We start from the raw sequence: 11,602 nt of genomic DNA, 5'->3' as shown, positions 1-11,602 counted from the left end.
ATGCTAGGTATTTAGTATACTGTAGTGCTGTCCCAGGTCGTTGAATGCTTGCATGGACAAGAATGTTTGTCTCTTCATTGAACTGATATATTCAACAACATGTTTTTGCAAGTTTCGATTAAAAAAAATGCCTTAAGAAACACTGTGATTTGTCTAAACGAAGAATCATGCTTCATCTGTTTTATAACTCCTCCTTCAGAATTGGTAAAATAAATAGAAGAGTGAACTGGTAGAAAATAAGAGAAGGAAATTAAGAGAAACCCGAGATGGCAGCATCTGGAATGAATGTGAAAATATGCTTACGATCATTGGTAAGTGCATATCAGTTGTGTTAACTTTTGATAGTTAACTGAAGAGATAAAAGAAGCAAGAGGGTTAAAGCTTCCATAGGTATATAGGAAATGTTTGTAAGGAAATAAATAACCAAAGTAAATCTCGTTCCATTAAGGGTGAACCACAAAAACTATAATGGAGAGTATGGAAATTGTAGATAAGTAAGAAGGATTATAATTTACATCTATGTTGCCAATATAAGTAACAAAAACAATCTGCAAATAGTGGAGAGCCAGGAGTAAAGAGAATAAGAAACTTAAAGCAGTTGTGTTAATCCAAAAATAATACTGGAGAGATTATTATTCTTTTTTAGTTGTCTACCCAAAGGCAGATCAATTTCATAACATGATGATCTCCACACTGGGGAAGGCAAGAAGAAAGGTCCTGAATCTAGCTGAAAAATGTGTTGCTGGAAAAGGACTCATAACCGAAACGTCGATTCTCCTGCTCTTTGGATGCTGCCTGACCTGCTGCGCTTTTCCAGCAACACATTTTTCAGCTCTGATCTCCAGCATCTGCAGTCCTCACTTTCTCCTAGGTCCTGAATCTACCCCAGTCAGAATGGGGATTGAACTCTATGCAATTGGCACCAATTTCATCCACACTGGCTATTGAGCCAAATAAGCCAGGTTGATCTCCTATAAAGAGCATTGTAAAATCAGATGGATGTTTGCAACAATCGGCAATGATTACATGGTCAGCATTAGATCAGCTACTTATTTTTTGCTCCTTTACATACCGAGTTCAAATTTCATTGTCTGCCACGGTGGGATTTGAACTCATGTTCCCTGAACATTATCCTGGATTTACTGGATTAATAGTCCAGAAACATTTTTATCAGTGTGCCATTGGGAAGAGCCAACATGGGATTTATGAAAGGGAAATCATGTTTAACAAACTGTTAAGCGTTTTTGAGGATGCAACTAGTAGGGTAGATATGAATGGGTGATGCAGTGTACTCGGACTTCCTAAAATAATTTGATAAAGGGCCACACAAGATATCACGCAAAGTTAGGGCTGATAGGTTTATGTGGTAATATATTAGCATGGATCAAAAATTAGATAATAGACAGGAAATAGTAATTAGGAAGAAAAACTTCATTTTCATGTTGCTGGACGATAGTTAGTGGGGAAACCAGAAGGATTGATACTTGAACCTCAGCTATTTAGTCCTTCAAAGCAGAGTCACTGATAGATAGGATAGTGAAGAAGGTGTTTGGTATGCTTTCCCTTATTGCATAAAGCATTGAGGAGAGATGTTGGGAGGTCATGTTGCGGCTGCACAGGACATTGGTTAGGCCACTTTTAGAAGATTGTGTGCAGTTCTGGTCTCCATCCGATCGGAAAGATGTTGTGAAACTTGAAAGGATTCAGAAAAAATTTACAAGGATATTGCCAGGGTTGGAGGATTTAAACCACAGGGAGAGCTTGAATAGGCTCGAGCTGTTTCCCTTGGAGCATTGGAGGCTGAGGTTACAGAAGGCATGGATAGGATAAATAGACAAGGTCTTTTCCCTGGGGTGGGAGAGTCCAGAACTAGAGGGCATAGGTTTAGGGTGAGAGGGGAAAATTTTAAAAGGGAGCTAAGGGGCAACTTTTTCACGCAGAGGGTAGTGCGTGTATGGAATGAGCTTCCAGAGGAAGTGGCAGAGACTGTACAATTACAACATTTAAAAGGCATCTGGATGGGTATATGAATAGGGACAGGTTAGCGGAATATGGGCCAAATGCTGGCAAATGGGACTTGATTAGGTTAGGATATCTGATCGACCTGGATGAGTTAGACCGAAGGGTCTGTTTCTATGCTGTACATCTCTATGACTATGATTCTACGAGTTAGATGAGGCAACTGAGTATAATGTATGCAAGGTTTCTGAAAATAAATTTTGAAATGGTCTCAAATTAATATAATCAGATTAAATAAGTGGGCAAGAATATGACTGAGTACTCCTGAGTATACAACCACCTGTTGAAGGAGCAGCGCTCTGAAAGCTAGTGCTTCCAAATAAACCTGTTAGACTATAACCTGGTGTTGTGTGATTTTTAGCTTTTATTACAAAGGAATTGGAGTGTGTATAAAGTTGTCTGACTGCAATCATGATGTGCAGCTATCTGACGAAGGAGTAATGCTTCGAAAGCTTGCACTTCCAAATAAACCTGTTGGACTATAACCTGCTTTTGACTTTTAACTCCTACTGCAATTAAATAGAGCCTGAGTGAAACCTGACCTCACAAGTCTAAATCCTAAATCCTACTTGTCATACAATGTACAATGAAGATTCACTCCACTGATTCCTGGGATGAGGGGGCTGCCTATCAAACAATTGAGGAAAACTTGAGTCGACTAAGCCACTGTCCCCTAAAGTTTAGAAGAATGTGAGGTCATCTCACTTAAACATGTCCATTTTGTAAAGTCATTTACAAGGTAGATACTGGGAGGATAAAAGGTCACTGGACTTGATTAATTCTGATGCTGCCAGACATGCTGAGTTTTTCCAGCTCTTTGTGGTTTCAGATGCTGGGAGAATATGCTTCCAACTGGGGTCCCCAGAAATAAATACCACAACTTCTCGATAAGGGGCTGGCCATTTGGGATGGCGATAAGTAGAAATTTGTTCACTTTAGTATTGTAAATCTTTGGAATTCTATTAAGAGCTATGTCATTGATTATTTATAAGATGGTTCTTGACAGATTTTGGATATTGAGGGAACTAAATAATTTAGAAATAGTGCAGGAAGATGGACTTGTGGTGGAAGATCTTATTTAATGGAGTAGGCTGGAAGAATTGATTGGCTAATATTTTCCCTATTACTTGTGTTCTTATGTAAGAAAGGACGTAAATAAACATATTGTTATAGTGCCTTTCATGTCTGTGTAGTTGACAGCGAAGAAGGTTACCTCAGAGTACAATGGGATCTTGATCAGATGGACCAATGCTGAGGAGTGGCAGATGGAGTTTAATTTATGGGTAAATGAGAGGTGCTGCATTTTGGAAAAGCAAATCAGAGCAGGACTTTTTTTTACATTCTCTACAGTCTGGAAACAGGCCCTTCAGCCCAACCAGTCCACACCAACCCTCTGAAGATTAACACACCCAGACCCATTTCCCTCTGACTAATGCATCTAACACTATGGGCAATTTAACATGGCCAATTCACCTGACCCACACATCTTTGGACTGTGGAAGGAAGCCGGAGCACCTGGAGGAAACCCACGCAGACACGGGGAGAATGTGCAAACTCCACACACAGGCTGGAATGTGTTAACCACTGAGCCACCATGCCACCCCAACTTATACACTTAATGGTAAGGTCCTAGGTAATTTTGCTGAACAAAGACAGCTTAGAATGCAGGTTCATAGTTCCTTCAAAGTAGAGTCGCAGGTAGATAGGATAATGAAGAAGGTGTTTGGTATGCTTTCCTTTATTGGTCACAGCATTGAGTATAGGAGTTGGGAGGTCATGTTGCAGCTGTACAGGACATTGGTTAGGCCACTTTTGGAATATTGTGTGCAATTCTGGTCTCCTTCCTATTGGAAAGATGTTGTAAAACTTGAAAGGGTCCAGAAAAGATTTACAAGGATATTGCCAGGGTTGGAGGAGTTAAGCTGTCGGGAGAGGCTGGATTAGTGGTGCTGGAAGAGCACAGCAGTTCAGGCAGCTGAATAGGCTGTATTTTCCCTGGAATGTCAGAGACTGAGGTGTGACCTTATAGAGGTTTATAAAATCATGAAGGGCATGGATAGGATAAATAGACAACATCTTTTCCCTGGAGTGGGGGAGTCCAGAACTAGAGGGCATAGGTTTAGGGTGAGAGGGGAAGGATTTAAAAGGTACCTAAGGGGCAAATCTTTCACATAGAGGGTGGTGCATGTATGGAATAAACTGCCAGCAGAAGTGATGGAGGCTGGTGCAATTGCAACATTTAAAAGGCATCTGGATGGGTATATGAATAGGAACAGTTTAGTGGGATATGGACCAAGTGCTGGCAAATTGGACTAGATTATGTTGGGATAGCTGGTCCGCATGGATGAGTTGGACCGAAGGGTCTGTTTCCATGCTATACATCTCTAAGACATCCCAAAGAACTTCATGAATAATTTTTTTTTAAAAAAAATACATTCATTGTTGTGTAAATTGTTTTTAACTTTATTATGCATTGAGTTGATTGTCTTTTCTAGATGGTGTTAATTGCTTTCATTGCAATAATTGATGCAAATGAACATGTGGGATTGCCTACCAATTGCAGAGATGAAATCCCACTTCATTTGCTAAAGAAGAGGATCAGCATCACACATCCTTCAAGTATTTTGACAGTGTTGGAAAGACATGATCAAAAGAAAAATCACAGCTGCCCAGCATGGTCTCCTGAACTGCTGGCAAGTTCACACATTGAGGATAGGTCATTTTCACCTTGGAGCTACAGGTAAAATGAAATCTGAATTGTAGGTTTTTTTTTCTAGTAGTATTACTTTACTCCAAAAAAAAGCTACTGATAGATCCATAGCTCTAAGATCCTAACTTAAGCAGGCAATATGTGCAGCAACATGTTAGACTAGATTGAAGATTATAAGTTAAAAGCCGCACACAATCTGTTGCATTGAATTGAATTCTATAAAAATATGGTGATCTTGGGTAGTGAGGCATTATGGGTGGAGCTGAGAAATAAGAAGGGTGCAGTTACATTGTTGGGGCTGTATTACAGATCCCCCAACAGTGAGTGTGAGGTAGAAGAATAGGTAAACAGATTATGAATAGATGTAGAGGCAATAGGGAAGTGGTGATGGGAGATTTTAATTTTCTCAATATTGACTGGGATACACTTAGCGTCAGAGGTCTGGATGGAGTAGAATTTGTACGAAGCATTCAGGAGAGTTTTCTAGAGCAGTATGTCAATACTCCGACGAGGGAAGGGGCCATATAGGACCTGGTACTGGGGAACGAGCCAGGACAAGTGGTAGAAGTTGCAGTGGGAGATTTCTTTGGGAACAGTGACCACAATTCTGTAAGTTTTAGAATACTCGTAAATAAAGAAGAGAGCAGTCCTAAGGGTAGAGTTCTAAACTGGGCAAAGGCCAATTATACCTAAATTAGGCAGGAGTTGGGAAATGTGGATTGGACACAGCTATTTGAAGGGAAGTCCACATTTGAGATGTGAGAGGCTTTCAAAGATAGGGTAATGGTAGTGCAGGATAGGTATGTCCTGTTGAAGGGCAAGGTTCGTGAACTGTGGATGACAGGAGAAATTGTACGACTAGCCAAGAGGAAAAGGGAAGTGTACATAAGGTCTGGGCAGCTAAGAACAGAACGGGCTCTGAAGGAATATCGGAAGAGTAGGACAAGTCTTAAACAAGGAATCAAGTGGGCTAAAAGGGGTCATGGAATAGCTTTAGCACAGAATTAAGGAGAATCCCAAAGCATTTTATTCTTATATAAGAAGCAAGCGGGAAATTAGAGAAAGGATCTGTCCACTAAAAGATAATGAAGGAAGGCTGTGTGCCGAACCTGAGAGAATGAGTGAGATTCTGAATGATTATTTTGCATCAGGGTTCACTGAGGAGAGGAACATGATGAATCTTGAGATTACAGATAGAAGTTTGATTTGTCTGGATCACGTTGGCATAAGTAGGGAAGATGTGTTGGGTAAGCTAGAGGTTATTAAGATGGACAAATCCCCGGGATCAGATGGGATCTATCCAAGATTGCTGAGGGTGATGAGAGAGGAAATAGCTGGGGCCCTGACAGATATCTTTGTGGCATCCTTAAATACAGGTGAGGTGCCGGAGGACTGGAAGGTTGCTCATGTTGTCCCCCTGTCCAAGAAGGGTAGTAGGTATATGCCGGGTAACCACAGACCAGTGAGCCTGACGTTGGTGATGGGAAAGTTGCTGGAGAGGATACTGAGAGATAGGATCTATTTATATTTAGAAAAGAATGAGCTTATCAGTGATAGGCAACATGGTTTTGTGCAGGGTAGATTGTGCCTTACCAACTTAATAGAGTTCTTTGAGGATGTGACCAAGTTGTTAGATGAAGAAAGGGCTATTGATGTCATATACATGGACTTTAGTAAGGTGTTTGATAAGGTTCCCCATGGTAGACTAATGGAGAAAGTGAAGTCACATGGTGCGCAGGGTGTTCTAGCTAGGTGGATAAAGAACTGGTTGAGCAACAGGAGACAGAGAGTAATAGTTGAAGGGAGTTTCTCGAAATAGAGAAAGGTGACCAATGGTGTTCCACAGGGGTCAGTACTGGGGCCACTGTTGTTTGTAATATACATAAATGATTTAGAAGAGGGCACTGTTGGTATGATCAGCAAGTTTGGAGATGACACAGAAGACATAAAGATTGGTGGAGTAGCAGAAAGCATAAGGGACTGTCAGAAAATACAAAGAATATAGATAGACTGGAGAGTTGGGCAGAAAAGTGGCAGATAGCTTTCAATCCAGACAAATGTGAGGTGATGCATTTCGGCAAATCTAATTCTAGAGTGAATTATACAATGAATGGAAGAGCCTTGGGAAAAGTTGATGGGACAGAGAGATCTGGGAGTGCAGGTCCATTGTATCCTGAAGGTGCTGCACGTGTGGATAGAGTGGTCAATATTGAGTATAACAGCTGGCAGGTCATTTTAAAATTGTACAAGCGTTAGTTCGGCCGCATTTAGAATATTGTGTACAGTTCTGGTTGCCACATTACTAAAAGGATGTGGACGCTTTGGAGAAGGTGCAGAGAAGGTTTACGAGGTTGCCTGGTATGGTAGGTACAAGCCATGAAGAGAGGTTGAGTAGGTTAGGTTTATTTTCACTAGAAAAAAGGAGATTGAGGGGGGACCTGACTGAGGTCTACAAAATCATGAAGGGTATAGACAGGGTGGATAGAGACAAGCTTTTTCCCAGGGTGAAGGATTCAATAATGAGAGGCCATGCTTTCAAGGTGAGAGGTGGAAAGTTTAAGGGGGTACACACGATAAGTACTTCACACAGAGGGTGTTGGAGCGTTTGGAACGCATTGCCTGCAGAGGTGGTAAGTTCATTTAAGATGCATGAGTAGGTGGGGAGCAGAGGGATACAGATGCTTAGAATTGACCGACAGGTTTAGACAGTACATTTGGATTGGCTCAGGCTGTAAATTTTCTTTGTTCTTTAATTTGTATACTTGGTTCCTGACCTCATTACAACCATGGTCCAAACATGGACATAAAAGCTGAACTGTAGCGTTGAGTTAAAAATCATACAGCACGAGGTTATAGTCCAACGGGTTTATTTGGAAGTACTAGCTTTCATAGTGCTGCTTCTTCATCAGGTAACGAGTGGTGCAGGATCATAAGACACAGAATTTAAAGCAAAAGATCACAAAGTTGAGGTGAGAGTTAGAGATTGAAGCAGTCCATGTTCGTATACAGCAAGCCTCAATATCCAGGCTTAAGTAGATAATTTACCAGTAACATGAACTCCACAAAGTGCCTGGCAATGGCCATCTCCAATGAAAATGAATCTAACATTACACTTTGTGGCATTATTATCACTGTCAACATCATATGAAGTCACCCATTGACCAGAAACTGAACTTGACTAACCATACTGTAGTGGTAAGACTTGGTCAGAGCCCAAGAATTATGCTCATTTCCATCTCCCAAATGCCTGTCCTCCATCTACAAGGAAATGTCCGGACCGTGACTGAATACTCTCTACTGGCTTGGATGAGTGCAGTTCCTGAAGTACTTAGGAGGTATGACTCTATTCAGGACAAAGCAGCCTGCCAGACTGGCACCCCATCTCTTGCCTTCAATATCACTCTATTCAACACTGTACAGTGACAGAGTGCACCATCCACAAAATGCACTGTAGGAAATCACCAAGGGTTCTCTGACAGCACCTTTCAATCCATGACCTTTATCACTTAAAAGAACAAGGTCAACAGAAGTGGAGATCACCATCACCATGCAAGTTCCCTTTCATGCTGCACCCAATCCTGGCTTGGAACTGTGTCACCATTCCTTCATTGTTAGTGAGTCTAAATCCTGCAACTTCCTTCTTCACAACATTGTCCTAAAACCTCAAGGAATGGAGTGATTAAAGAAGGCAGATCACTACTATCTTTCGCAGGGTAACTAGACAATAAATGTTCACCCAGCCAGAGAAGCTCAAAAACCATCAATGAATTTTTTAAAAATCAGATCTATTCACCACTTCTTGCTACCACCAGTCACAGTGCTGTAAGGCATCTAATCCTGAAATTTCCTCTAGTGAAACATTGGAAAGATCAAAGTCATTTATGACAGACCTCACTGTGAGACTCCATTGAATCCCACATCCAACTATCTATACAAACACAAACCATCCCTGTTTGTGTTTGTAGTATCACCCATTACCCCTTCTACTTCTGCTATTTGCTTTCAACACATCTAACCCTGCCATTGGCACCCTCATTTGCAAATGTCTTTCTATCCTCCACTTTCAATAAACTTTAACTTTACCGTTTTACAGCCTGCACTCTATTAGATGCCAAATCCTGTTCGTCTATCCATTCTGTCCTTGCTAACTATGTTAGCTCCTAATTCAAAACATTTCCATTTGAAACTTTCCACTTCATACTTAATTTCCTCATGGCCTCTGCTCTCCCTACTCCTTAAAGTTCCTAGCCCTAACCTTGTACAAGTGCCAACCACCTTCTGCCCTGTTCATTTTGTCCCACCATTGGCAACAGTGCCAATGTGCTGAAAGCTCCATATTTTGGATTTCTCTCCCTAAGCATGCTTTTCTTTGCACACTACTCTTTTCATTAAACAATAGTTTGCATTTATAAATTGGTATTAACACAGTAAAGCAGCCCTAACTTATTTGCAGGAATAATTATCAAACAAAATCTGAAACCGAGCCACTTGAGAAGACATTAGGAGAGGTGAGCATCATAAAAGATGAAAAGGAAACAGAAACTGCGAGTTAGGAAAGAAGTTCCAAAGCTCATGCTCAAATATTTAGAGTCATAGGCATACAGCATGGAAACAGACTCTTTGGTCCAACCAGTCCATGCCAAACATAGTACCAACTAAACTAGTTCCACCTACATGCTCCTGGCCCATATCCCTCCAAACCATTCCTATTCATACATCTATCCAAATGTCTTTTAAATGTTGTGATTGTACTCACATCCACATTCCACGCGCAAACCATCCTCTGTGTAAAGTATTTGCCTCTCATGCCTTTTTTTTTGTCTCTCTCCTATCACCTTAAAATGTGCCCACAAGTCTTTAAATCTCTCATCCTAGGGAAAAGGCAACTGCATCTATACTCCTCATTATTGTACAAACTTTTAGAAGGTCACCACTCAAACTCCTACACTCCTACATGAAAAAAAGTCCCAGCCTTTCTTTATAATTCAAACCTTTCATACCAGTCAACATTCTGCTTAATCTCTCTGAACCCTCTCCAGCTTAATAGTATCCTTCCTATTACTGGGCAATCAAGATTGGACACTGTATTCCAGAAGAGGCATTACCAAAGCCCTATACGACCTCAACATAATTTCCCAACTTTTATACTCAAAGGCAAGTAAGACGAATGCTTTTTTAACCACCCTGTCCACGTGATGCAAACTTCAAAGATTTACGTACCTGAAACCCTAGGTCCCTCTGTTCCACAACATTACTCAAGGCCCTACCATTAATTGTATGAGCCCTACCCTTGACTGTTGTACCAAAATGCAATACCTCGCATTTATCCAGGTTGAACTCCATCAGCTCATTGACCCATTTGATGAAGATCCCTTTGTAATCTTAGAAAACCTTCTTCACTGTCTACTATGCCACATATTTTGGTGTCATCTGCAAACTTACTAATGATTCTTTCGATATTTGAACAAGCTTTCTCTTTGCATCATTCTTTTTCAGTTGGTACATCCATAAAACTCTTTTTACTATATTAACATAACATATATTAGTAGTCACATAAACGAAAATACATATCAGAAATTCAGACAAAGATGTCAGTGTAGTCCAATGCAGCTGATTGACTTTCAGTGCATTCAAATTGACAGTCAATGTGCTTTAATCCATAAAGAAAAAGAGGAGACCATTGAATCTCTCGTGCTTTTTCTGCCAATTAGATCATGACAGATCTGTATCTTAACTCTGCCTATCGTGCTTTAATATCCTTGCTCAACAAAAATCTTCAATTTAAGTTTTGAAATTTTCAATTAACTTCTAGCCTCAGCAGTTTTTGGGAGGAAAGATAGTTTAAGTTTTTCCTCTCCCTTTGCATGAAGATGTGCTTCCTGATAAAACCCTTGAATAGTGTGACTGTGATTTAAGGTTCTGATTCCTTGATCAGGACTCTCCACAAAAGGATTTAGTTTGTAATATTGGATCAATTTATAATTTTAACACCTCATTCACCACTTCTCCTAAACCTAAAGCAATACAAATTGTTATTAAAACTTGTTCATATAATTTAAAACCTTTCAGCTCTACTTTCATTCTGGTGAATCCACATTACACCTATTTCAGGGCTGATAGGTGTTTCCTGAAGCGCAGTGTCCATTAATAAATGCTATTATTCTAAATGGGGCCTGATCAAAGCTCTTTTAGTTTTCGATACTTTGCACCAGATGGAAGCAGTGTGATTTACACAGGTATGTCTATACTATGGAATACATCATGTGCATAGCTCATGAAGTTAAATTAAAATATTTACAACTTTAACAAATTCTACTTTCCGCTGGTCTAGGATTAATGAGGACCCTAAACGTATCCCTGCAACGATTCCAGAAGCTGTTTGTCTGTGTCGTGGCTGCATCAGCTTTAGTAAGATGAAGCATACATTGGATTACATCTCAGTACCTGTGACAACTACCGTGCAGGTCTATTATCACACATCTTGTGGAGGACATAAGTTTCAGTATGAAACTAAATGGATTGACATTGCTGTTGCTTGTACGTGCATTGCCCCAAAGATGGGTTTAACTTATTCATAGTAGATGCATGTGCCTTGCTGTAATTATATCTAAATTTTGCAGAATAATAGAACTGAACTAAGATACTTTGAACTGTATTTCTACTGTGTTGCAACATTCTACTGTACTGAATTGGGTTGTCCTTGAGGGAGAGACATACAATGCACCTCTAAAGAAACATTTGAGAAAGATCTGCACTTTTTGCTGATGCATTGTACTTACAACAATTTTGCTTTAGTATGAAAGGAAAGTATTTCAAGTGATTTTCCCCCTTCCCCACCATCCTATTTCTGCGATTGCCACTAAGTTTCAAAAC

The 11,602-nt window shown here is 40.3% G+C and overlaps 1 protein-coding gene across 1 annotated transcript; it reads left to right on the top strand.

Moving 5' to 3' along the window:
* Positions 1 to 220: 220 nt before the first annotated feature.
* LOC132815188 (interleukin-17C-like) lies at positions 221 to 11,307 on the top strand. Its single transcript, XM_060824004.1, has 3 exons — positions 221 to 311; positions 4,515 to 4,759; positions 11,061 to 11,307. The coding sequence occupies exons 1-3, from the start codon at positions 267 to 269 to the stop codon at positions 11,305 to 11,307; spliced, it is 537 nt and encodes a 178-aa protein (XP_060679987.1). The 5' UTR covers positions 221 to 266.
* The last annotated feature ends 295 nt before the right edge of the window (positions 11,308 to 11,602 follow it).

Source organism: Hemiscyllium ocellatum, chromosome 4, assembly GCF_020745735.1.
Source record: "Hemiscyllium ocellatum isolate sHemOce1 chromosome 4, sHemOce1.pat.X.cur, whole genome shotgun sequence".
Taxonomy (NCBI): domain Eukaryota; kingdom Metazoa; phylum Chordata; class Chondrichthyes; order Orectolobiformes; family Hemiscylliidae; genus Hemiscyllium; species Hemiscyllium ocellatum.
The sequence above is the reverse complement of the archived record's forward strand: the minus strand, read 5'-3'. Positions and strand labels throughout refer to the sequence as shown.